At 44.3% G+C, this 25907-nt stretch overlaps 1 protein-coding gene across 1 annotated transcript; it reads right to left on the bottom strand.

The window, feature by feature from the left end:
- Positions 1–533: 533 nt before the first annotated feature.
- On the bottom strand, positions 534–1787 carry LOC133442605 (zinc finger protein 665-like). The gene is made up of 2 exons (XM_061720612.1): positions 1773–1787; positions 534–1662 (listed from the first exon to the last, which is right to left on the bottom strand). The coding sequence occupies exons 1-2, from the start codon at positions 1785–1787 to the stop codon at positions 538–540; spliced, it is 1140 nt and encodes a 379-aa protein (XP_061576596.1). The 3' UTR covers positions 534–537.
- Between the last annotated feature and the right edge of the window lie 24120 nt (positions 1788–25907).

The following is a 25907-nucleotide window of genomic DNA, read 5'->3' as shown; positions in this document are numbered from 1 at the left end:
GGTTGCGCGTCGCCGCGAACCCTACGCCGTAGGCACTGCGTCGGTGCGACGCGGAACCATAAATCAACGCACACGTGGATGTCTGCGCCGCAGCTCCGCTTCCTCCCGGCACCGGGGCTCGGCGTGTCCCTGCGCGGTACTCCCGCGGAGTCCCGCAGCCCCAGTGAGTATTTTCACCGGACATTTTGACCGGAGAGATTATAAAATACCGGACTTCGGCATATTTTACCGGACAAAGTCCGGCAATTACCGGACAACGGAAACCCTGGTCCAGACTTCCCTCACCCCACACATTTCCTCCAGCTCTTCTGGAGGGATCCAGAGACGTTCCCAGGTCAGCCAAAAGACATTCCCTCCGGTGTGTCCTGGCTCTTCTCCTGGTGGGACATGCCAGGAACACCTTCCCAGGAGGTGTCCAGGGGGCATCATATGATAGTTTTTCAAGTTTCGGTATGATGTTGTTTGATTATTTTGCTTTTTTTTTTTTGCTGTGCAGAGGTGTTTTTTGCAATTCCACACTTCATACTGATCAAATCTTTAGAGTTTATCACTCGTGTGAGTACGTTGGTGCTTCTTTAGCTGACTTGATCTGGTAAAAGCTGCCTCACACTGGTCACATCTGAACGGTTTATCTCCAGTGTGAATACGTTGGTGTCTCTTTAGCTTTCCTGACTCAGTAAAAGCTGCTCCACACTGTTCACATCTGAACGGTTTTTCTCCAGTGTGAACACGTTGGTGTCTCTTTAGATGACTTGATGTGGTAAAAGCTGCTCCACACTGATCACACCTAAACGGTTTATCTCCAGTGTGAATACGTTGGTGAGTCCTTAGATCCCTTGATGTGGTAAAAGCTGCCTCACACTGTTCACATCTGAACGGTTTATCTCCAGTGTGAATACGTTGGTGAGTCCTTAGACTACCTCGTTGGGTAAAAGCTGCTCCACACTGATCACAAGTGAATGGTTTATCTCCAGTGTGAATACGTTGGTGAGTCCTTAGATCACTTGATGTGGTAAAAGCTGCTCCACACTGATCACACCTAAACGGTTTATCTCCAGTGTGAATACGTTGGTGAATCATTAGATAACTTGATGTGGTAAAAGCTGCTCCACACTGATCACATCTGAACGGTTTATCTCCAGTGTGAATACGTTGGTGAATCTTTAGACCACCTGATGCGGTAAAAGCTGCTCCACACTGATCACACCTAAATGGTTTTTCTCCAGTGTGAGTACGCTGGTGAATCTTTAGCTTTCCTGACTCAGTAAAAGCTGCTCCACACTGATCACACCTAAACGGTTTATCTCCAGTGTGAATACGTTGGTGAGTCCTTAGATGACCTTGTTGGGTAAAAGCTGCTCCACACTGATCACACCTAAATGGTTTTTCTCCCGTGTGAACACGTTGGTGAGTCCTTAGCTGACTTGATGTGGTAAAAGCTGCTCCACACTGATCACATCTGAACGGTTTTTCTCCAGTGTGAATACGTTGGTGAGTCCTTAGATGACTTTTTTGGGTAAAAGCTGCTCCACACTGATCACAAGTGAACGGTTTATCTCCAGTGTGAATCATCTTATGTTTTCTCAGACCTGATGAAGTGGTGAGGACTTTCTTGCAGTGATCACAACGATAACTTGTGGGTCTCTCTTTGCCTTTATGTTTCTGTAAGGACAGAGAAGAAGAATTAAATCATCTTGTTGGCCGACTCACAAAATTTTTTCAGTTTCTATAAAGTGCTGTCTGTCTCAGTGCTGTTATTGACAGCCAGAAACCTTCAGATGAAACATCTCAGTACGTCAAATCAAAAGTGTAAATGGTTAAAGCTACTAACACGAAAACCATCAAAATAGTTCATTAATAGGGAAGGGTATTGATAAGATCTTCCAACCATTTTTCATTCTGCTTAACGATTCGGTTTTTATCAATTCCCTTATCAATTCTCATTTGGGAAAAAAGAGTAAAGAAAGAAAATATTCCTACAGATAGAATAGGGCCTTCGCACTGTAAGTGCTCGGGCCCTAAAAATGTCATACATTCTGGATTCATCGAGCTTCTCTCAGATCCCGGGGGAGGCGGGGGACATGGAGTCCGAGTGCACCAAGTTTGGGCGGTCCTGGAGGCAAAAACCCGGGTCTGGGAGGAGTTCGGTGAGAGCATGGAGGAAGACTTTCGGTCGGCCTCGAGGAAATTCTGGAGGACCGTTCGGCGCCTCAGAAGGGGGAAGCAGTAAGACCGCAAGCTGGATGCAATTCTTGAACAGAATCGCAGGCTAGCGGCGGTCTTTGAGCTCTTTGGCAAGATGGATCTTGGAGAAGTTGGAAGCTCGGCTTGGCGGGAATTGATCACAATTCGTCTGTTTGGAGTCGCCATTGAGGAACCAGAGACTTAAGGCAGACGGAAAAGGCAAGGCAAATTTATTTACTGGAGTCTGCCTGTTTCTTTTCAATATAATTGTTGATTCTATAATCTGACCTTGACAGGGCAGCTTGGCCCGCTGCTCCAGTCACAATCTCCCTGGTGGAATGAAAACAAGGGACTCTGCCCCCACTAGCGCTCCCCTCTCCCAGGAACATCTGTGGACCTGTTTCAGAACGGTACCAGGTCTGTGGACCTGTTTCAGAACTGTACCGGGTCTGTGGACCTGGATCAGAACTGTACCGGGTCTGTGGACCTGGATCAGAACTGTACCGGGTCTGTGGACCTGGATCAGAACTGTACCGGGTCTGTGGACCTGTTTCAGAACTGTACGGGTCTGTGGACCTGGATCAGAACTGTACCGGGTCTGTGGACCTGGATCAGAACTGTACCGGGTCTGTGGACCTGGATCAGAACTGTACCGGGTCTGTGGACCTGGATCAGAACTGTACCGGGCCGTCTGATAACATCAAGGACATTGGCTGAGAGCAGCTCTGGGGCGAAGTTTCACAGACTTACCGCTCACACACACTTGATGATAACCACACCTCCCTCCAAAGTCAACGCCTTCCTCGGCTCCCCCTCTTATCAGTCCTGGTCAATTCAACACACCTGATTCTAGTTAAACTACTACAAACTCATTAGCTTGTCTGATTAACATCTAAAACATGCTGGATAGGGGCTCTCAAGGACCAGGATTCGGCACCCCTGATATATATAAACTTTTAACCTTTTATAGGACGTGATTGGTTCATGAGTTTTAGGATGCACCACCATCTGTCATGCCGTACTCCTGAAGCAACCTCTCTCGGAAGAGCCACTGCCTTTAATAGGCACAATGTGGGGGAGTTCTTCGATAACCTCACTTCAGTGATGGACAGGTAACATTATGATTGATAGACAAGGCCTACAACATAAACGGACTAAATCTGCAACCTCAAACTGCTTTAAGCTTCTTTGATTAACAGCACTAATTTTGAATGTTATTTCAGGTACAGTACATAATAATATACATAATAATCAGTGGCACAATTTACCGCCCTGTGGCTCAACTTACCCCTCACTGGGGGCAAGTTGAGCCAGGAGACCACTTTTTTTTGAAAAGTCATATTTTGACAACAGTTAATTTTAGATCAAAGGTGATTATTCCCATGGATGCACCACATCCTGAAATATATGTACATATTTTAGTTGGAGACATTACTGTCATGCCCTCACTTTAAAGATGCCTTAAGTAAAAACTGCCTCAATTCACTCTGCTCTCCCCTATATGGAGAAAATAATGATTATTAACGGTTTGGGTTCATATGAAATCCCTATCAAAGAGTGGAGCTCCGATGAGGATTTACTGCTGCAGTTCTGCACAACCGTCGTCTTCGGCTACCTTGTTAAGGAGCGTTTGGCAGCTGCTTTGGTAAATGTTTGACTCGCCACGTGTTTCAATAAATTTGTATAATAGTACAACATACAGTACATGTTTTGTATTACTCTTATTTCTCTTTTCTTTTTTTTTGACTGCTATATTATGCTGAAGAGGCTCCGAGGCGTGAGCAATACTTTTGTTTTCTTCGTGAGATTATTTTTTTTCCTCTGCAGCTACAAATAGAGTTAATATCTTTTCCTCAACAAACTAGTTTTATCTGCAGATTGGGGTTAATCGCACCGCAGAGAGCTGGCCAGCAACTGGTTTAGCTGGAGAAGTGGGGAATAAAACCCGTGTTTTGATCCGACCCGGTCTGTGTGAGTGTTTGTGGTTTACTGTGTGGTGGAAGGTTATGTTTGGTCGTTACAGCCGCGATCCAACCGAGCCGACGACTCTTTGTTATCTCAGATACTCGGCCTCCGTGGTTCTGCCTCCGAGCAGGAAAGTGGTGAAAAGTTAAACCATTATTGATCTTTTCCCCATGTCTGTTATGTGGAGCTGCTGCAGCTACAACACAGCAACGGTTACCATGGTTACAGAATAACCCACAATACAGCAACGGTTACCATGGTTACAGAATAACCCACAACACAGTAACGGGTTACAGAATAACCACAACACAGCAACGGTTATTTTCTTTATTAGTCCCACAATGGGGAAATTCTTTCTCTTTCTCTGCATTTAACCCATCTCTGATTAGATTAGAGAGCAGTGGGCTGCCATATGAACGGCGCCCGGGGAGCGGTTGGGGTTAAGGGCCTTGCTCAGGGGCAAGTGGTTGACCTCGGTTGCAATCCAGGGGGTTGAACCTGGGACCTCCAGACTCCAACCCTCCTCTGCAACCACTAGGCCACCATTCCCTCCTCCTGGGGGGTATTCCAAGAAGGAGGTTTAACAAACACTGAGTTAAAGTCTTATCTTGAGGTTACTTGAACCCATGACAACTAAACCCGCTCAGTTGGTTCCAACACACCAGTTATGAATTAACTCAGGTAACCCAGAGTTGTGCGAGTTCCCGGTGAATCAGGTGTGTTGATGCAGGAAACAACTAAAACATGCAGACTGCGGCCCTCGAGAACCAACTTTGGACACCCCTGTATTAAATGAATGAAGCAAACAATGGGAAAATGAATTGTAGAAATAAAAAAAGTGTCGCTTTCATTTTTTCTAACATTATTAGCTGATTATATGTATAGTGGGCTGGCATCAGCATTTGATTTTAGAATGAATTTTGAGTGTATGTCTCACAGACTATGAGTTGAGGAATATTGAAAATTGTTAGTGTATTTCTCCCAAACTATAAGTTGTAGAATATTACTTTTTTAAAGATAATATTAAGATAGGGGGCACGGTGGCGCAGCAGGTAGTGCGGCCGTCTCACAGCAAGAAGGTCCTGGGTTCGATTCCCGCCGGGGACGCTGTGGGCGCTGAAGTGCGTGTTAGTTCCCCCATGACTTCGGTGCCCACACCCTGGGTGGGGTTGGCGAAAGGATCTTTCTGTGTGGAGTTTGCATGTTCTCCCCGTGTTCCCCTGGGTAGGTAATGGCAGCTACCCTCACAAAAACATGCAACAGTCCTGGGCTATACATGCCCCCTCTGGCCAACCGGGGCGCCAGATGGGGTGGGGAGGATCCGGCCGGAATAACGTGATCCTTCCACGCGCTACGTTCGGCCGGAGAATCCTCATCCTGTCTGGTGAAAAGAAGCGGTCCATCACTCCTCAGGATAAGAAGGAGACCTGAGCTCAGTGTAGGGCCCTCCTTGGGTTGGCAGAGGGGAACAATGCCAAGGACTGTCTAGGTATGAGCACTGGGTGATGAAATGGGTAAAAAATCGGGGATAAAAAAAATAAATAAAAAAAATAAATAAAAAAAGATAATATTAAGATAATTTAAGGCAACTGTAAGTGTAATTTTTATTTTATATAAACTCAAGACATTTAAGAATATCACAAAGATATTTTTGGGTAATCAGTTACAAAAAAATTCTTGAGTTTTGTGAACTTGTTAGAGTTTACAGTGTATGGATGGAGAAGGTTACTCAAATAAATCAGGGATTCTGCTGAAAAACGGTAGCGCTCTCGCAAATACTCATCAGGGAAAGATAAAATGTCATACTGTGGTCTTATCACCCTCTCACGGTGAATTGCACGGACGATTTGGGATTCTATGTGTAACAAGTTGCAGCAGCTTAAATACCCGAACATAACTGGGTTATCTGAACAAAACCGGCATAAAACCTCCCCCCTACCAGGTTTGGTTCAGAGCCTTAACCCTAACCCTGTCACCATGGTAACCCTAACCCTGTTACCATGGTGACTTACTTAACCTGACCATTTTGGAACGGAAATCCCAGGTTTACCATTTACCCTGGGTTAACATACCCAGTTTAGCCACTAAACCTCCTTCTTGGATTAATACCCCCCTGGTTACAGAATAACCACAACACAGTAACGGTTACCATGGTTACAGAATAACCACAACACAGTAACGGGTTACCATGGTTACCATGGTTACAGAATAACCACAACACAGCAACGGTTACCATGGTTACAGAATAACCACAACACAGTAACGGTTACCATAGTTACAGAATAACCACAACACAGCAACGGTTACCATGGTTACAGAATAACCACAACACAGCAACGGTTACCATGGTTAAAGAATAACCACAACACAGTAATGGTTACCATAGTTACAGAATAACCACAACACAGTAACGGGTTACCATAGTTACAGAATAACCACAACACAGTAACGGTTACCATGGTTACAGAATAACCACAACACAGTAACGGTTACCATGGTTACAGAATAACCACAACACAGCAACGGGTTACCATAGTTACAGAATAACCACAACACAGCAACGGTTACCATGGTTACAGAATAACCACAACACAGTAACGGTTACCATGGTTACAGAATAACCACAACACAGCAACGGTTACCATGGTTACAGAATAACCACAACACAGTAACGGTTACCATAGTTACAGAATAACCACAACACAGTAACGGTGTGTTTCGATTGAGTTCTTATATTTGTATTTATATTTTTATGTTAATAAAATAATGCTTTAACATGATAATTGTCATATTTTTTACATATAATTTACATTCTTTGTAAATTGGTTTCTTGGGAAAAAGGGGCAGATTGAATAAGATTCTTCTTTCTGCTCTTTCATTCAGAATTTAGGAAGGTTTGTGTTTATATTAAATTGTTTTATTTTTTCGATGAATGAAATGAAGAATAAATAAATATATTTTTAATCATATTAGAACTCCCAAAATACCAAATATCTTGTAAAAAGTGTTTGCTTGAGCCAGTTGAAGGCACGGTTTACCCGCACGCGTGTGCACATGACCAGGATGCTGCACCTCTGCCTGAATTAGAGCCAGGAAAAACCCTGATAGGTCAGGGGCGTGTGTGTGTGTGTGTGTGTGTGTGTGTGTGTTCAATCAGTGAATGTTAATTTGAGTAAACAATGTTTATTTCCCTTCTACTTTGTGCAGAAAAGTGACAGAACTTCTGGGAGGTCAGAAGTACGTTTCTTGTTCTGTGGTCCTTCCTGCTTGGTGCCATGTGCATCGGGTGATGGAGAGCTCCCAAGATGACCCTGCCTATGTGGTCAAATTCAAATCCACATTCCAAAAAGACCTGGAGAAACGCAAAGTGAGCATACATGTTGCTTGCACATATATTTGCTACAGTCTGAAGTTAATACAATTGTTCTTTGTTTTATCATGGACCACAGATTGGAAACATGTTCTTTAATCACTGCTGATAAAGTGTACTGTTCTGTCTTATTCTATTCTATTCTAAGGAGAATGCCAACATCAGCTATCTGCAGATTGCCACTGTGCTCCACCCAAGATTCAAGGAGCTCAAATGTCTTCCCAGAGCAGAGAGAGGTGAGGTGTGGGCTTCACTCCACACTTTACTGAAGGAAGAGGGCCAGAGAAGTGTTCCCCAGGAACCTGTGGAAGAGCCACCACAGCCCCCAAAGAAAAGGTTGGCCCTCTTGATTGCTTCAGAGTCTGATTCTGAGGGTGAAAATGAAGATGACTCTGTTGAGAACTGTGTGAGCAGATACAAATCAGAGCCCACCATCAGTGAGGATGACTGTCCATTAAAGTGGTGGTCACAACGTGCAGGCTTGCACAGCAGGCTGGCCTGCATTGCCAAAACGTAGCTCACTACACCTGCCACATCAGTGCCCTGTGAGCGTCTGTTTTCCCTTGCTGGGCATATGGTCCAAAAGAAGCTGTTTCTCTGTCATCTCCACATGTTCATCAGCTTGTGTGCCTTAGTAACTGGCTTGGTGCAACTGATAATGAGGAATAGGCTTGCTAAAGAAAAAAAGTCACTACTTAATGTACTATTACAGTCAGGGGCGAAAATCCCAGGGGGGAGAGGGGGGACAAGTCCCCCCCATTAGTAAAGCTGTCCCCCCCTAGAATCATTTGAGACAGAATTAATAATGTTGGAACAATGCAGTAGTATTTAGTAGTGATGAACCAAAATGAACATTTGTGGCCGAAACCGAAACCGAAAATAATAATAAACAGTAAAATCTCATTACACTTAAAACAAGACTCATCACCAGAAAAATAACTTATTTGACAATTTTCCCCTGTTTCAAGTAGATTTTCACTTGAAATAAGTAGAAAAATCTGCCAGTTGAACAAGATTTATCTTATAAGCAAAACAATCTTGTTCCACTGGCAGATTTTTCTACTTATTTCTAGTGAAAATCTACTTGAAACAGGTGAAAATGGTTGTTTTTTCCAGTGATGAGTCTTGTTTTAAGTGTAATGAGATTTTTTTTAACTGAAAATGAGACATTTGAACTAGAAATAAGACAGATATTCTTGTACAGATTGTGGGTTTTTGTATCAGTGTATTATGTCAGATGTGTGTATTATTATTATTATTATTATTATTGTATTATTGCACCTTCCACCTAATACCATTGTTTTGTATTGCTCTAAGAAAGCTCTTCTGCCTGTTTGAGATAGAGATGGAAATGTCAAAATGCTGTATTAAAGGAAGGATCAAACTTTTATTCCTTGTCCCCCCCTGGATTTATTCTCTAAAATGTTACTGTTTATTGTCCCCCCCAACTACGAAAGGGGATTTTCTCCCCTGATTACAGTCTGCTGCTGTGTTTAAGAACAACAAGTATAGTCCCCTTAGTCTCACTGGGACTTTCCTTCCTGACCAGCTGTTATTGGTGTTACCTGCTGGGGTTCTTGGTTCAAGGTTCTGTCTAAACTAGGCAATGTTGCTAACGTGTAAAGAAAAGAAAATGCAGTACTTAATTGACTAGTCTGAGTCTAACCTATCTGCTGCTGTGTTTAAAAAAAAGGAAAAGATAACACCACTTACTTACATTTTTTTTTCCTTAAGTTTTTTCCTTAAAGGGAACCCTGCATATTAAGACATGTAGTCCCTAATTAGCCACAATTGTTCTCTTATACTAAAATATGTTGTTAGAAACACATAAAATAATCTAATTGCTTTAAAAATCTACAAAGTTTATCACATATTTTGACCTGCGGGAGGCGCCATGTTTTACCTGCGCAATGTATTCTGGGGGCGATGACGTACGACGGTGGCTCTGGGAAGATAAGCCCCATTAGTTTAACTGAACAGGTATCTAAAACATAGATGAGCAGCATCTCCCGGCCGTGGAGGCTGACGAGGGAGCCCATAAGACGTCTCGGTTCAGGCAAACTGGATCAAAGTTCTGTGATGCACGGGAGATCTGCAAAAATGATCAATGTTGTGCGCATCTTACCAGTGCATTAGGCCAGGGGTTCTTAACCTTTCTGACCTTGGGGCCCAATTTTTTCAGTACAGAGTGGCCCGAGGCCCGTTAAATATTAACACTGTATAGCAGCGAAGGTCCAGAACATCATAATAAATAAATATATATATATATATATATATATATATATATATATATATATATATATATATATATATTCAAGTAGCCTCATAGTTGTATCAACATCTGCATCTGACTGTTATATTAAAAAAGTACATATTTGCCCATTAACATGTGTAACTTCAATTACACATTTTTTTCTCTTAAAAATAAAATAAATAAATAAGATTTTATTTTATTTTTCAAATGCTATCTTATTTTATTTCTTTACCAGCAGTTTGAATTTCCCCTTTTCTTTGTTAATTGTCTCAACACATTTTTATTCTAAATTAATATAAACACATCTTAACAATTTAACAGTTTTGCAGTTTTTCTTTCTTCCCCTTAATCTTATGCCCCCACTTTCTGTCGTTCAGTGAGAGAACTGAGCTCTAACTTCTCCTGTCAGGACTTTAAATCTGGGCTGGATGGTGTCAGGTTCTCATGCACATGAGAAGGTGCTCATTGGTGAGCCTGGAACGATATTTAGTCTTAATTATGTTCATTGTGGAGAAAGCTGCTTCACAGCTGTATGTGGACCCAAACATGTTTAAGATGGTCAGCTTATTTTCTGTGACTTCAGTTCAGACTTGAGTGGATATGTTTGATGAAAAACTTTGTGTTTTGTTTCAGTGGCGTTTCACTTTCGCACTTTGAACGCCACGGTCTCTGAACGTATGAGACACTGGTTTTGTCCCAGTGGGAAGACTGAACCAGGATGAATCTGTCCATTCCGGGTTGAACTTCCCTTTCCACCTGTTAGGCTTCTCATCTCTGTAAGAGTCAAGCTAATTACTTACTAAGTAACTTACTAAGTTTTATTTACATTAATAAGTTGTCAGGACTGCGCGTGTCGGATTTCATCCGAGCCTGATCAGCTGAGACGGCAGAACCCGCAGCTCTCTGGCCGCTGCAGCAGAGTCACTTTCTGATGCTTTTGCGAGCCCGAACAACAGTCCAGTCCAGCAGACACATCTACATGTACAATCCTTCAGCAGTAACGACGGAGCCGCCCGAGCGGCACCGACCTCCCCGGCTGCGCGGACGAGTCAGGATAAATGATCACGCCGCGCTCGCTCGCTCTGGGCGCAGACCCAAGTAATCGATCCCTGATCCCGGCGGATCTAAACCTACTCTGTGCAAAATGAAGGATTTACTCTGTAAATACACACCATTTCTCTTACTATTACACCTAAAGCTAGCTGAGGGTCTTCTTCTCCTCATTTGGTCGGGAGACTATGCAGTCCCGCGGCCCCCGCGGCCCACACGTACAAAACTGAATTTTTTTCGCGGCCCACTAGATGGCGCTCGCGGCCCAAGTGTGGGCCGCGGCCCTATGGTTAAGAATCACTGCATTAGGCTACGGCGTCAACGGCGTAGCCTACGGCGTAGCCTACGGCGTAGCCTACGGCCTAGCCTGCGTAGCCGGGGCTCTACAGCCCGCAGCGCTCCGCCACCCGCTCTCCGCTCTCCGCTCTCGCTGCCGCCGCCGGGATGGAGACGCCGGTGGGCAATATGCACGTTTGAGTGGGCATAGCCCCCCCTCTCCCCCCTAAAACCGGCTTCGGTGATGGGTGATGACAGACCAGAGGCTGAGGGGACTGGCCTGGGACTTTGACGAAACGGGAGGCGCAGACTTCGCTTCAAATAGGCAAGAACATCTTTATTTAATTTAATGACGGCAGATCTGGCTGGGGTTTTTATTGTAGCATCTTCTATCTGCTGGTTGAAACGTGTGGTCTGTTAGTCTATCTGAGTTTTATGGTGTTTTTATAGTTCATGCTGTATGGGGCTGCACTTTTTTTAAATTTTTTTTTACTTTTTTGTAGGTGCGCCGTCACCTTAATGTTTAGCTGTGTTTTCATCTGTGTTTCTGGGTGTCAGAACAGTGGACGGGGGTTAGCAGGAGCCACCGTGTGACGTACTACCCAGAATGTAAAAAACAATGGCGACCTACATGTTAAATTATATTTTCAAATTTTATAAAAACGAAGACATCAACAAGGTTTTTTTATATCACATTGTTATAATTGATACCAACATTTATCTTTTAAGACCTACATGTCTTAATATGCAGGGTTCCTTTTAAGTGTGACCAGCTGTTATTTCTTTTTCATGCTGATTGCTACTGTTGTTGGTTTCCGGCTACGTTCTGACTGTGTTCTAACAGTCACACTGTTAGTTTTTGCCCCTGTAGAGGCTGCAAATATTGATGATGCACTTTGTGAAATAAAAGCCTGTGGATGCTACAAAATCTTTTCTCTTTTTTACGTACATCTCAGCTTTCTTTCACTTTTTCCTTGAAATTTTAGAGAAAAACAATTGTGAGATTAATCGCAGTTAATTACAGAAATCATGGATTAATTAAGATTAAAAATGTTAATCGTTGGCCAGCACTAGTTTTAACTTTAGATTATGTGTTTTAACTTTAGATTATATGTTTTAACTTTATATTATGTGTTTTAACTTTAGATTGTGTTTGTTTTGCTATTTAGTCATGCTGTTTTTGTATGTTTGTATAGATATACGTATTATATTTATATCATAGTTATATTATATTTATGATAGAGCTTACATTTGGTATTAAACAGGTTATTTTTGTAAAAATGATATACATTTATTTATTTATACAAATGAGTGTAGAGTATAAAGCGTAAATACAGGCATATCATTAATGTTTAGTTGTTAAAGGGGGTGGGATTAAATAAGTTTATACTTCCTCCCACTCCTTTTCCAACATGGAACTGAAATATGTTTTTATGTGTTTTTTTTTCTTTATGTGGCGGAATGAACCTGGATTTGTTTCTCTTATCTTTTTTCTTGTTTTTTTTTATATATACATGTTCGACATAAATAAAAACGAACGAACAAAGATTGTGTGTTTTAATTTTAGATTGTGTGTTTTAACTTTAGATTCTGTGTTTTAACTTTAGATTGTGTGTTTTAACTTTAGATTGTGTGTTTTAACTTTAGATTGTGTGTTTTAACTTTAGATTCCGTTTCAACATCACAATAAAACACTAAAGGCTGAATTATGGTTCTGCGTTAAATCGACGGCGTAGCCTACGGCGTAGGGTACGCGGCGATGCACACCGTAGGTTGTGCGTCGCCGCGTACCCTACGCCGTAGGCTCTGCGTTGGTGTGACGCGGAACCATAAATCAGCCTTAACTGCTGGTCCGTGTTTCCTCCACATTCACACATTCAGACGGAAACACGTTTAAAACACGTTTAAAACACGTTTAAAACACGTTTGTGACCTGCAGAACCTGCAGAACCTGGACCTGAACACTGACCTGCAGACCAGAGGAAGATCCCGCTCTGGTCCTGATGGAGTCCTGGTTCTGGTCCTGGTTCTGATCCATTTCCTGGTCCTGGTTCTGGTTCTGGTCCTGGTTCTGATACTGGTCCTGGTTCTGATCCTGGTTCTGGTCCTGATCCATTTCCTGGTCCTGGTCCATCTCCTGGTTCTGTTTCTGATCCTGCAGATCTTCAATCTAAAAGTTCGTCTGCAAAACCTCCACTGTGAGGACGGAACCGGAACCACGTGACCTCTTAAAAAAAGAAAAAAACTTTATTATCCAAACGTAGTTCATGTATTCGTCCAGCAGATGGCGACATTTCCCCGAATCACCGCTCTGGGTTCTTTAGTTCTGCTTAAGCCTCGGTATTTACATTAAGTTCATGTGAGTGATAGCGTTGCTGGAGAAATGTTTTTTCTGCTTTGATTCTCTTCTGTCTTAAAGGTAAATAAAAAGGAAGAGTTTGTAGTTGTTGGTGTAATGTCTCTTTCCTCCACTTGATGTCGCTGTGCGGGCTCTCCTGCAGCTGCCGGCGGAGCCCAGACCGGAAACAGAGGAATCACTTCATAGTTTCATCACATGGAATCACTTTACATTTGATTCAGAGATATTTGTATCATTTACTCCATCATTGTATTTCTGTTCCATCTATTTAAACCTGGTTGCTGTTTGTTCAGCAAGTTTGGATAATAAAGTTTTTTTTTTAAATAAAGAGGTCACGTGGTTCCGGTTCCGTCCTCACAGTGGAGGTTTTGCAGACGAACTTTTAGATTGAAGATCTGCAGGATCAGAACCAGGACTAGGACTCGGAGATGGACCGGGACCAGGAGTCCAGCATCAGGACCAGAGCGGGATCTTCCTCTGGTCTGCAGGTCAGTGTTCAGGTCCAGGTTATAGACATTTATCCGTAGACGCCGCATCGAGTGCTGAGCATCAACTGCCACATCCAACATGGCGTCACCGTCGCCGCCATGTTGGATGTGGCAAAACTGCGCTGTAAACTAATACAAGTGAATTGACTTATTTTCATAAAGCATCTTTCTACAAAGAAATGTACGTTTTACGTCTCATTTATTCATTCACACACGCACTAATATACTTGGGAAACAGTTAGGCACCAAATATAATATATTTAATTTTCTCAGATGGTAAAAATAAGAACTTTATTGATCCCACATAGGAGTAATTCATGTTATATCAGCTATAGAGAACAAGGTAGTGCCGAAAAACAATATATATCCCCCTCACAAAAATAAGAAAAATAGAGAAACATATTTGATTTGATTTTTTTTTGTACATGTAAAAAAAAAACACTTCATGAGAAGTTTAAGAAGACAAAACAACAAAATAAAGAATTTCATCACTCGCTATCTTAAATTACATGTGCCAAAAAAGGAGTAGGAAGAAGTTTAAACTTATTTAATCCTACCCCCATTCACTGATCATTGAACCTGTATTTATAAATACTCACACACTGTACTCACACTGCTAAATAACAGTATTATTATTATTATTATTATTATTATTATTATTATTATTATTATTATTATTATTATACATACATACACATAGTTGAATATTTCTATATATTTGTACACACATGCCCATATAAATATTTAATATAAATATACTTAACTACACTATACTGTGTCTGCTCTATATCTATGTATATATCTACTATAATCACACACACACACACACACACACACACACACACACACATACATATATATATATATATATATACATATATATATATATATATATATACACATACATAAATACATACATACATATAAATACACATACACATTTGCTGCCCATTTCTCTACATAAATATACACAAATCTACCCATTCACTCAATAGTGTTATTTTATCGTCTGAAAAATGGTTCAAATGTTATTTTGTCTGAAAAAATGGTTCAAATGTTATTTTGTTATTTGAAAAATTTTATTTTTTTTTTTGTTGATGAGAAAATATGTTTCTCTATTTTTCTTATTTTTGTGAGGGGGATATATATTGTTTTTCGGCACTACCTTGTTCTCTATAGCTGATAGAACATGAATTACTCCTATGTGGGATCAATAAAGTTCTTATTTTTACCATCTGAGAAAATTAAATATATTTTATTTGGTGCCTAACTGTTTCCCAAGTATATTAGTGCGTGTGTGAATGAATAAATGAGACGTAAAACTAGTGCTGGGCGGTATGACCAAAAATTTATATCACAGTATTTTTCAAAATTATATCGGTTTCACGGTATATCACGGTATTTTTTTTTTTCATGCACAACTGGGTGTTAACCACATTTTCTAATGATTTGGAAAGGAATTGCTGCAGTAAATTGGCTCAGAATGGCCCATTTTACTGTCATGAGGAGGAAATATTGTAGGAAAACATTAATGTCCACATTAGTATAAATACAGGTTTGCATGGGCTCACAAATTGATGCCGTTTACAATGAGGTGACACTTATGATTCTAATGTAGGGCTGAACGATGTTTGAAAATAATCTAATTGTGATTTTTTTTTTCTCAATATTGCGATTGCGATTTAATATGCAATTATTTTTTTCAAGGTCCTGTTCTCATGTATTTTTCAACTACACGAGCAATAAATCAGTCTGTTTCAAGTAGATTTTCACTTGAAATAAATAGAAAATCTGCCAGTGGAACAAATTTTTTTGCTTGTAATGAGAAGATAAATCTTGTTCCACTGGCAGATTTTTCTACTTATTTCAAGTGAAAATTTACTTGAAACAGGTGAAAATGGTCAAATAAGTTATTTTTCTGGTGATGAGTCTAAATGTTGAAATAGCAGTAAAACCACATTCATTGATGAAATGACATAAGGGATGGAAAGGAGGGATGGCAGTTTTACAGGGGGGATGATTTGGACCGTTTTTATTTCAGGGGGGGATGATTTGGACCGTTTTTATTTCAGGGGGGGATGATTTGGACCGTTTTTATTTCAGGGGGGGGTGATTTGGACCGTTTTTATTTCAGGGGGGGGTGATTTGGACCGTTTTTATTTCAGGGGGGGATGATTTGGACCGTTTTTATTTCAGGGGGGGGTGATTTGGACCGTCTTTATTTCAGGGGGGGGTGATTTGGACCGTTTTTATTTCATGGGGGATGATTTGGACCGTTTTTATTTCAGGGGGGGGTGATTTGGACCGTTTTTATTTCAGGGGGGGATGATTTGGACCGTTTTTATTTCAGGGGGGGGTGATTTGGACCGTCTTTATTTCAGGGGGGGGGTGATTTGGACCGTTTTTTTTTTCATGGGGGATGATTTGGACCGTTTTTATTTCAGGGGGGGGTGATTTGGACCGTTTTTATTTCAGGGGGGGGTGATTTGGACCGTTTTTATTTCAGGGGGGGGTGATTTGGACCGTTTTTATTTCAGGGGGGGGTGATTTGGACCGTTTTTATTTCAGGGGGGGATGATTTGGACCGTTTTTATTTCAGGGGGGGGTGATTTGGACCGTCTTTATTTCAGGGGGGGGTGATTTGGACCGTTTTTATTTCAGGGGGGGGTGATTTGGACCGTCTTTATTTCAGGGGGGGGTGATTTGGACCGTTTTTATTTCATGGGGGATGATTTGGACCGTTTTTATTTCAGGGGGGGGTGATTTGGACCGTTTTTATTTCAGGGGGGGATGATTTGGACCGTTTCCACATTCATTGATGAAATGACATAAGGGATGGAAAGGAGGGATGGCAGTTTTACAGGGGGGATGATTTGGACCGTTTTTATTTCAGGGGGGGATGATTTGGACCGTTTTTATTTCAGGGGGGGGTGATTTGGACCGTTTTTATTTCAGGGGGGGGTGATTTGGACCGTCTTTATTTCAGGGGGGGGTGATTTGGACCGTTTTTATTTCATGGGGGATGATTTGGACCGTTTTTATTTCAGGGGGGGTGATTTGGACCGTTTTTATTTCAGGGGGGGATGATTTGGACCGTTTTTATTTCAGGGGGGATGATTTGGACCGTTTTTATTTCAGGGGGGGGTGATTTGGACCGTTTTTATTTCAGGGGGGGGTGATTTGGACCGTTTTTATTTCAGGGGGGGATGATTTGGACCGTTTTTATTTCAGGGGGGGGTGATTTGGACCGTCTTTATTTCAGGGGGGGGTGATTTGGACCGTTTTTATTTCATGGGGGATGATTTGGACCGTTTTTATTTCAGGGGGGGGTGATTTGGACCGTTTTTATTTCAGGGGGGGATGATTTGGACCGTTTTTATTTCAGGGGGGGGTGATTTGGACCGTCTTTATTTCAGGGGGGGGTGATTTGGACCGTTTTTTTTTTCATGGGGGATGATTTGGACCGTTTTTATTTCAGGGGGGGTGATTTGGACCGTTTTTATTTCAGGGGGGGGTGATTTGGACCGTTTTTATTTCAGGGGGGGGTGATTTGGACCGTTTTTATTTCAGGGGGGGGTGATTTGGACCGTTTTTATTTCAGGGGGGGATGATTTGGACCGTTTTTATTTCAGGGGGGGGTGATTTGGACCGTCTTTATTTCAGGGGGGGGTGATTTGGACCGTTTTTATTTCATGGGGGATGATTTGGACCGTTTTTATTTCAGGGGGGGGTGATTTGGACCGTTTTTATTTCAGGGGGGGATGATTTGGACCGTTTCCACATTCATTGATGAAATGACATAAGGGATGGAAAGGAGGGATGGCAGTTTTACAGGGGGGATGATTTGGACCGTTTTTATTTCAGGGGGGGATGATTTGGACCGTTTTTATTTCAGGGGGGGATGATTTGGACCGTTTTTATTTCAGGGGGGGGTGATTTGGACCGTCTTTATTTCAGGGGGGGGTGATTTGGACCGTTTTTATTTCATGGGGGATGATTTGGACCGTTTTTATTTCAGGGGGGGTGATTTGGACCGTTTTTATTTCAGGGGGGGGTGATTTGGACCGTTTTTATTTCAGGGGGGGGTGATTTGGACCGTTTTTATTTCAGGGGGGGGTGATTTGGACCGTTTTTATTTCAGGGGGGGATGATTTGGACCGTTTTTATTTCAGGGGGGGGTGATTTGGACCGTCTTTATTTCAGGGGGGGGTGATTTGGACCGTTTTTATTTCATGGGGGATGATTTGGACCGTTTTTATTTCAGGGGGGGGTGATTTGGACCGTTTTTATTTCAGGGGGGGATGATTTGGACCGTTTTTATTTCAGGGGGGGTGATTTGGACCGTCTTTATTTCAGGGGGGGGTGATTTGGACCGTTTTTATTTCATGGGGGATGATTTGGACCGTTTTTATTTCAGGGGGGGGTGATTTGGACCGTTTTTATTTCAGGGGGGGGTGATTTGGACCGTTTTTATTTCAGGGGGGGGTGATTTGGACCGTTTTTATTTCAGGGGGGGGTGATTTGGACCGTTTTTATTTCAGGGGGGGGTGATTTGGACCGTTTTTATTTCAGGGGGGATGATTTGGACCGTTTTTATTTCAGGGGGGGATGATTTGGACCGTTTTTATTTCATGGGGGATGATTTGGACCGTCTTTATTTCAGGGGGGATGATTTGGACCGTCTTTATTTCAGGGGGGATGATTTGGACCGTTTTTATTTCAGGGGGGGATGATTTGGACCGGTTTTAATTTCAGGGGGGGGTGCCATCACATCGCCCCTCATCCCCCCTCAACTCGAGTACTGCTCACAGGGAACTGAGAACTTCTTCATAAATAACTCAAAAATTCCAGAGAAAAAAAAAACCAGCAAACTAACAAACAAACCAATAAAGCTCAGAGTTATCAAAACGAACCAGCAATGAACAACTGCAGCCGCGGCTGTCTAACCTCCTGATGAGCTGTCGGGCTGCAGGTGGTTTAAGGCTGATTTATGGTTCCGCGTTACACCAACGCAGAGCCTACGCCGTAGGGTACGCGACCTACGGCGTAGGCTCTGCGTCGATTTAACGCGGAACCATAAGTCATGCTTCACAGCGCGACACACGCTCCTCGCCGACTCCACGCTCATATATTTAATACATTTATAAAGCCCATATATTTATTAAGTCTCACTTGGCCAAGCCCTAACGCTGAGGCCATGGTAGATTTAGGTTACACGCTGCACTGTTGACTTTTCCCTGCCGGCTCTGCTAACTCGCAACGTGACCAGATCACGTGACTGGTCAAATCGCAGCCTTTGTGGTTAAAAAAAATCTCGTTTCGGCACAATTTCCCCTGTGTCATGTTCTGGAACAGTTGTGGGACTTTCGTTTTCAGCCATCTTCACCCATATGTGTCCGCTGTAAACAATGCAACTGCTAAACAGTCCCCTCACAAACAGTGTCCAGCAGGGAACGCCGCGCCGCGCAGGCCGTGGCGGAACGTAGCGCGGCGCGGCGTTTCCCAACATTGTTTACGCTACTCACCGGTATTACGGTATATGAAAAATTAATATCATAAGAAAAATAAACACCGGTATTCGGTATGAACCGGTATACTGCCCAGCACTACGTAAAACGTACATTTCTTTGTAGAAAGATGCTTTATGAAAATAAGTCAATTTACTTGTATTAGTTTACAGTCTTGAACATCCAATATGGCGGCGACGGTGACGTATCAGCAGCTCCAGGGGGCGGAGCCAAAGATCCTCTATACAGAATATAGCGCATTACCGTTACTGCCAATGGTATGAAATGGTATCCACTTCCTGTCTCCTAAGTGGGCGTGGCCGCCCCTCTGACCTCACTTCCTGTCTCTTAACTGCTGCATGTAAAGTACTGACTGAGTGCTACGCGCTGACTAGTGGTGTGAAGGCTGTATTGCTACTGTAGCAGCTGTTACCATGGCGACTAGTGGTGTGAAGGCTGTATTGCTACTGTAGCAGCTGTTACCATGGCGACTAGTGGTGTGAAGGCTGTATTGCTACTGTAGCCTGGCGTGAGCCTGTGAGTCCGAGCTCTATGCTTTATGGCTTTATGGTCCCGCGTTTCATCTGACCTTCGGCCGCATGTCTTGGACACTCTGGTGAAGAGAGGGGCTGAGCTGTCAACTGATCACCACCTGGTGGTGAGTTGGATGCGCTGGCGGAGGAGGAGGCTGGACAGACCGGGCAGACCCAAACGGATTGTGAGGGTCTGTTGGGAACGTCTGGCCGAGCCCTCTGTCAGGGACATGTTCAACTCTCACCTCCTGGGGAGCTTCTTTCAGATCCCGTGGGAGGCGGGGGACATTGAGTCCGAGTGGACCATGTTCTCCATTGTCGACACGGCGGCTCGAAGTTGTGGACGCGAGGTCTCCGGTGCCTGTCGTGGCGGCAATCCTAGAACCCGGCGGTGGACACCGGAAGTACAGGATGCCGTCAGACTGAAGAAGGAGTCCTACCGGGCTATGTTGGCCTGTGGGACCCCTGACGCAGTAGGTGGGTACCGGAAGGCCAAGCGAGCCGCGGCTCGGGCGGTCCTGGAGGCAAAAACCCGGGTCTGGGAGGAGTTCGGGGAGGCCATGGAGGAAGACTTTCGGTCGGACTCGAGAAAATTCTAGCGGACCGTTTTGGCGCCTCAGAAGGGGGAAGCAGTACTCTGCCGGCACCGTTTATGGTGTGGGTGGGGAGCTGTTGACCTCGACTGGGGACATCGTCGGACGGTGGAAGGAATACTTCGAGGATCTCCTCAACCCGACTGACATGCCTTCCACTGAGGAAGCAGAGGGTTGGGGCTCGGAGACGTGCTCATCCATCACCCAAGCCGAGGTCACTGAGGTGGTTCGTAAGCTCCTCGGTGGCACCGGGGGTGGATGAGATTCGCCCTGAGTACCTCAAGTCTCTGGATGTCGTAGGGCTGTCTTGGTTGACACGCCTCTGCAACATCGCATGGAGGAAGGGGACAGTACCGCTGGAGTGGCAAACCGGGGTGGTGGTCCCTCTGTTTAAAAAGGGGGACCGGAGAGTGTGTTCCAACTACAGGGGGATCACACTTCTCAGCCTCCCCGGGAAAGTCTATGCCAGGGTTCTGGAGAGAAGATTACGGCCGATAGTTGAACCTCGGATTCAGGAGGAACAATGCGGTTTTCGTCCCGGTCGTGGAACACTGGACCAGCTCTATACCCTCTGCAGGGTGCTCGGGGGTTCATGGGAATCTGCCCAACCAGTCTACATGTGTTTTGTGGATCTGGAGAAGGCATTTGACCGTGTCCCTCGTGCCATTCTGTAGTGGGTGCTCAGTGAGTATGGAGTCCGGGACCCTCTATTAAGGGCTGTCGGGTCTCTTCCATACCTGGAACACCTCCCTAGGGAGGCGTCCAGGAGAATCAGAATCAGAAAGCCTTTATTGCCACTGGACTGGCGTCCCAGCACCGTGAAATTTGGACCAGTACAACCCATCAAGATAACAGACAAAACAAATGACAACATGAGACATGAGTCAACTGGCGCTTAAATCAGATCAGAGAAAGGATGGCATTGGGGATGGGGGAGGGAAAAAAAGGCATCTTCACTCTGTGTATGAATACACAGAGTGAAAGTGCAAAAAAACTCCTCAGCACAGAAAGCAACATGACAAATTTAACATCATCATCACAAGACTTGCACATGTGTGTGGGGGTGGGGGGTGGTTCTAGGGGCGGGGGGGGGATCCCGGCACAGCACCCCAAGTGAGCACCGCAGCCGTTTCAGCGCGGCTCTCAAACCTGTTGACTGTGTTAGGGGGGCTGATAAGAGGGGGGGCCGAGGAAGGCGTTGACTATGGAGGGAGGTGTGGTTATCAGCAAGTGTGTGTGAGCGGTAAGTCTGTGAAACTTCGCCTTAGAGCTGCTCTCAGCCAATGTCCTTGATGTTATCAGACGGCCCAGTACAGTTCTGATCCAGGTCCACAGACCCGGTACAGTTCTGATCCAGGTCCACAGACCCGGTACAGTTCTGATCCAGGTCCACAGACCCGGTACAGTTCTGATCCAGGTCCACAGACCCGTACAGTTCTGAAACAGGTCCACAGACCTGGTACCGTTCTGAAACAGGTCCACAGATGTTCCTGGGAGAGGGGAGGGTTAGTGGGGGCACAGTCCCTTGTTTTCATTCCACCAGGGAGATTGTGACTGGAGCGGCCTGCCAAGCTGCCCTTTCAAGGTCAGATTATAGAATCAACAATTGTATTGAAAGGAAACAGGCAGACTCCAGTAAATAAATTTGCCTTGCCTTTTCCGTCTGCCTTAATTCTCTGGTTCCTCAATGGCAACTCCAAACAGACGAATTGTGATCAATTCCCGCCAAGCCGAGCTTCCAACTTCTCCAAGATCCATCTTTCCAAAGAGCTCAAAGACCGCCGCTAGCCTGCGATTCTGTTCAAGAATCACATCCAGCTTGCGGTCTTACTGCTTCTCCCTTCTGAGGCGCCGAACGGTCCTCCAGAATTTCCTCGAGGCCGACCGAAAGTCTTCCTCCATGCTTTCACCGAAACTCCTCCCAGACCCGGGTTTTTGCCTCCAGGACCGCCCAAACTTGGTCCACTCGGACTCGATGTCCCCCGCCTTCCCCGGGATCTGAGAGAAGCTCGATGAATCCAGAATGTATGACATTTTTAGGACCCGAGCACTTACACTGCGAAGGCCCTATTGTATTTGTAGGAATTTTTTCTGTCTTTACTCTTAATTCCCAAATAAGAATTGATAAGGGAATCGATAAAAACCGAATCGTTAGGCAGAATGAAAAACGGTTGGAAGATCTTATCAATATCCATCCCTATCAATGAACTATTTTGATGGTTTTCGTGTTAGAAGCTTTAACCATTTACACTTTTGATTTGACGTACTGAGATGTTTCATCAGAAGGTTTCTGGCTGTCAATAACAGCACTGAGACAGACAGCACTTTATAGAAACTGAAAAGCTTTTGTGAGTCGGCCAACAAGATGATTTAATTCTTCTTCTCTGTCCTTACAGAAACATAAAGGCAAAGAGAGACCCACAAGTTTTCGTTGTGATCACTTCAAGAAAGTCCTCACCACTTCATCAGGTCTGAGAAAACATAAGATGATTCACACTGGAGAAAAACCATTCACTTGTGATCAGTGTGGAGCAGCTTTTACCCAACGAGGTCATCTAAGGACTCACGAACGTATTCACACTGGAGAAAAACCGTTTACGTGTGATCAGTGTGGAGCAGCTTTTACCACATCAGGTGATCTAAGGACTCACCAACGTATTCACACTGGAGATAAACCGTTTAGGTGTAATCAGTGTGGAGCAGCTTTTACCCAACAAGGTCATCTAAGGACTCACGAACGTATTCATACTGGAGAAAAACCGTTTACGTGTGATCAGTGTGGAGCAGCTTTTACCACATCAGGTGATCTAAGGACTCACCAATGTATTCACACTGGAGATAAACCGTTTAGGTGTGATCAGTGTGGAGCAGCTTTTACCACATCAGGTGATCTAAGGACTCACCAACGTATTCACACTGGAGAAAAACCGTTTAGGTGTGAACAGTGTGGAGCAGCTTTTATCACTAAAAGTAAACTAAAGATTCACCAACGTATTCACACTGGAGATAAACTGTTTAGGTGTGATCAGTGTGGAGCAGCTTTTACCCAACAAGGTAGTCTAATGACTCACCAACGTGTTCACACTGGAGATAAACCGTTTAGATGTGATCAGTGTGGAGCAGCTTTTAGCACATCAGGTAATCTAAAGATTCACCAACGTATTCACACTGGAGATAAACCGTTCACTTGTGATCAGTGTGGAGCAGCTTTTACCCAACAAGGCAATCTAAGGGCTCACCAACGTATTCACACTGGAGATAAACCGTTCAGATGTGAACAGTGTGAGGCAGCTTTTACCACATCAAGTCAGCTAAAGAAGCACCAACGTACTCACACGAGTGATAAACTCTAAAGATGTGATCAGTGTGAAGTGTGGAATTGCAAAAAACACCTCAGCACAGCAATAAAAGCAATATAATCAAACAACGTCATACCTAAAACTTGAAAGACTAACATAAGATGCCCCTTGGACACCTCCTGGGAAGGTGTTCCTTGCATGTCCCACTAGGAGAAGATCCAGGCCACACCGGAGGGAATGTCTTTTGGCTGACCTGGGAACGTCTCTGGATCCCTCCAGAAGAGCTGGAGGAAATGTGTGGGGTGAGGGAAGTCTGGACATCTCTGCTCAGACTGCTGCCCCCGCTAACCAGTCCCACAACAAGTGGATGAAGATGGATGGATGGACAAAATCCATATATCTGCAAAAAGCACAAATTTATTGTTACACCATTCTGAGATACAGAATGTAATCTAACTATAGCATTAACTATTCCACAAATACTGCATTAGCACATCTCTAACATATCTTCCTCCTCTCCACCCCGAGCCACTGCCACCACTGGCTGAAGTGTTGCTGCTGCAGGTACATCCTATGATGTTTCATACGTCTTTCCATGACTTTCACACAGATTATGTAGTGGACAGGAAGTCATCACCATTCATTTCACCAGTCGGACATCACAGAAGGAAACCTGCTGAATTCATCTTCTACAACCTGTCATGGTTTCCCAGTTGGGGATAGGTTTTTTCCATGATCACTCTCCTGTTCCAGATCCTGCCACCCTCATCAGCCAGACATCATCTCTTTCCCCTCACCTGTGCTTCCCCGCCCATCTGCACACCAGGTTCCCATGATCATCAGTTCCCCTTAGATACCGGCCCATTTCCACATGCCAGTTGCCAGATTGTCTAGCGTTCATGCCTAGCTTTCCAGTATTCCTGATTCTGTCTGTTTCTGCCTGCCTGCCTGTGACTTTGCCTGTTTCCCGGTTTTTGGATTTTTGCCTGCCCCTTTGGATTTGTCTGCCTGATCTGCCTGTCTTCCCGGTTTTTGACTCCTGCCTACCTCTGACCTGATTAAAGCCTCTTGGACTCTGATACTCCGTTTGATGTTGTTCATTTGGGTTCTCTGTCTTTAGAAGGTTTTTGGGGAAAGATGGCGCCAGTGGGTGTGGCACGCCGTCTGTTGCTCCCACTTTTATCCGTGTTTTTAGTGTTTTTAAGCCTTGACACTTCCAGAGTCGAGTCTCTACTGGTGTATGATCGCCAGTACCTTTTGGGTTTACGAAGAAATGTCAGAGATCTAAGTGTTTTTAAACATGGGGGACAAAAAACTTTACCTCCGCTCCTATCGGAAATCCCGGCTTACCTTGTGCGGGCCTCAGCGCTGCCTCCCCGGCGGAAACGCCCACGCCGCCGCGGTAAACGTGGTGGTCGTCTGGTCAAAGTAAGGATCTACCTGGCTCGCTCCGCGTATGGCTCCCGGACTGTACCCCATGGATCTTTGTATCCTTTCACGCTGTCCCGGCGTTTCCTCGATCCCATTGACAGCTGCCTGGTACCTGTCACCTGCTCGAATGACGTAGCTCTTCTCCAGCTGCGGAATCCCCTCTCCCCGCGGCTCCGCCAGCGAGGGATTAATCCCCACAATCTGAGGACACCGCTCCGAGTTCAGCGTTCTTCTTATGGATCACAAGTTCCAGCTCCGACCAGAGTTGGCCTGGTTAACGCCAGATCGCTGGCAAACAAAACTTTTATCCTGAGGGATTTATTCAACTCCCGGGATCTGGATTTCCTCTGCGTGACGGAGACGTGGATCAACGCTGGTGAGTTCAGCCCACTTGTTGAACTTTTACCGGCCGATTGCTCCTTTTTTAACTCCCCGCGGGCACTGGGCCGAGGTGGAGGAACGGCGACTGTTTTTAAAGCATCTTTTAATTGCAAACAGTGTCCTGCATCCTTCTCGAGTTTTGAGCTGACTGTTTTTGAGGTTGGTCGCGTGGACCCGGTGCTCTGCGCCGTCATCTACCGCCCTCCAAAGTATAATA

This window comes from Cololabis saira, chromosome 4, assembly GCF_033807715.1.
Source record: "Cololabis saira isolate AMF1-May2022 chromosome 4, fColSai1.1, whole genome shotgun sequence".
NCBI lineage: Eukaryota > Metazoa > Chordata > Actinopteri > Beloniformes > Belonidae > Cololabis > Cololabis saira.
The sequence above is the reverse complement of the archived record's forward strand: the minus strand, read 5'-3'. Positions and strand labels throughout refer to the sequence as shown.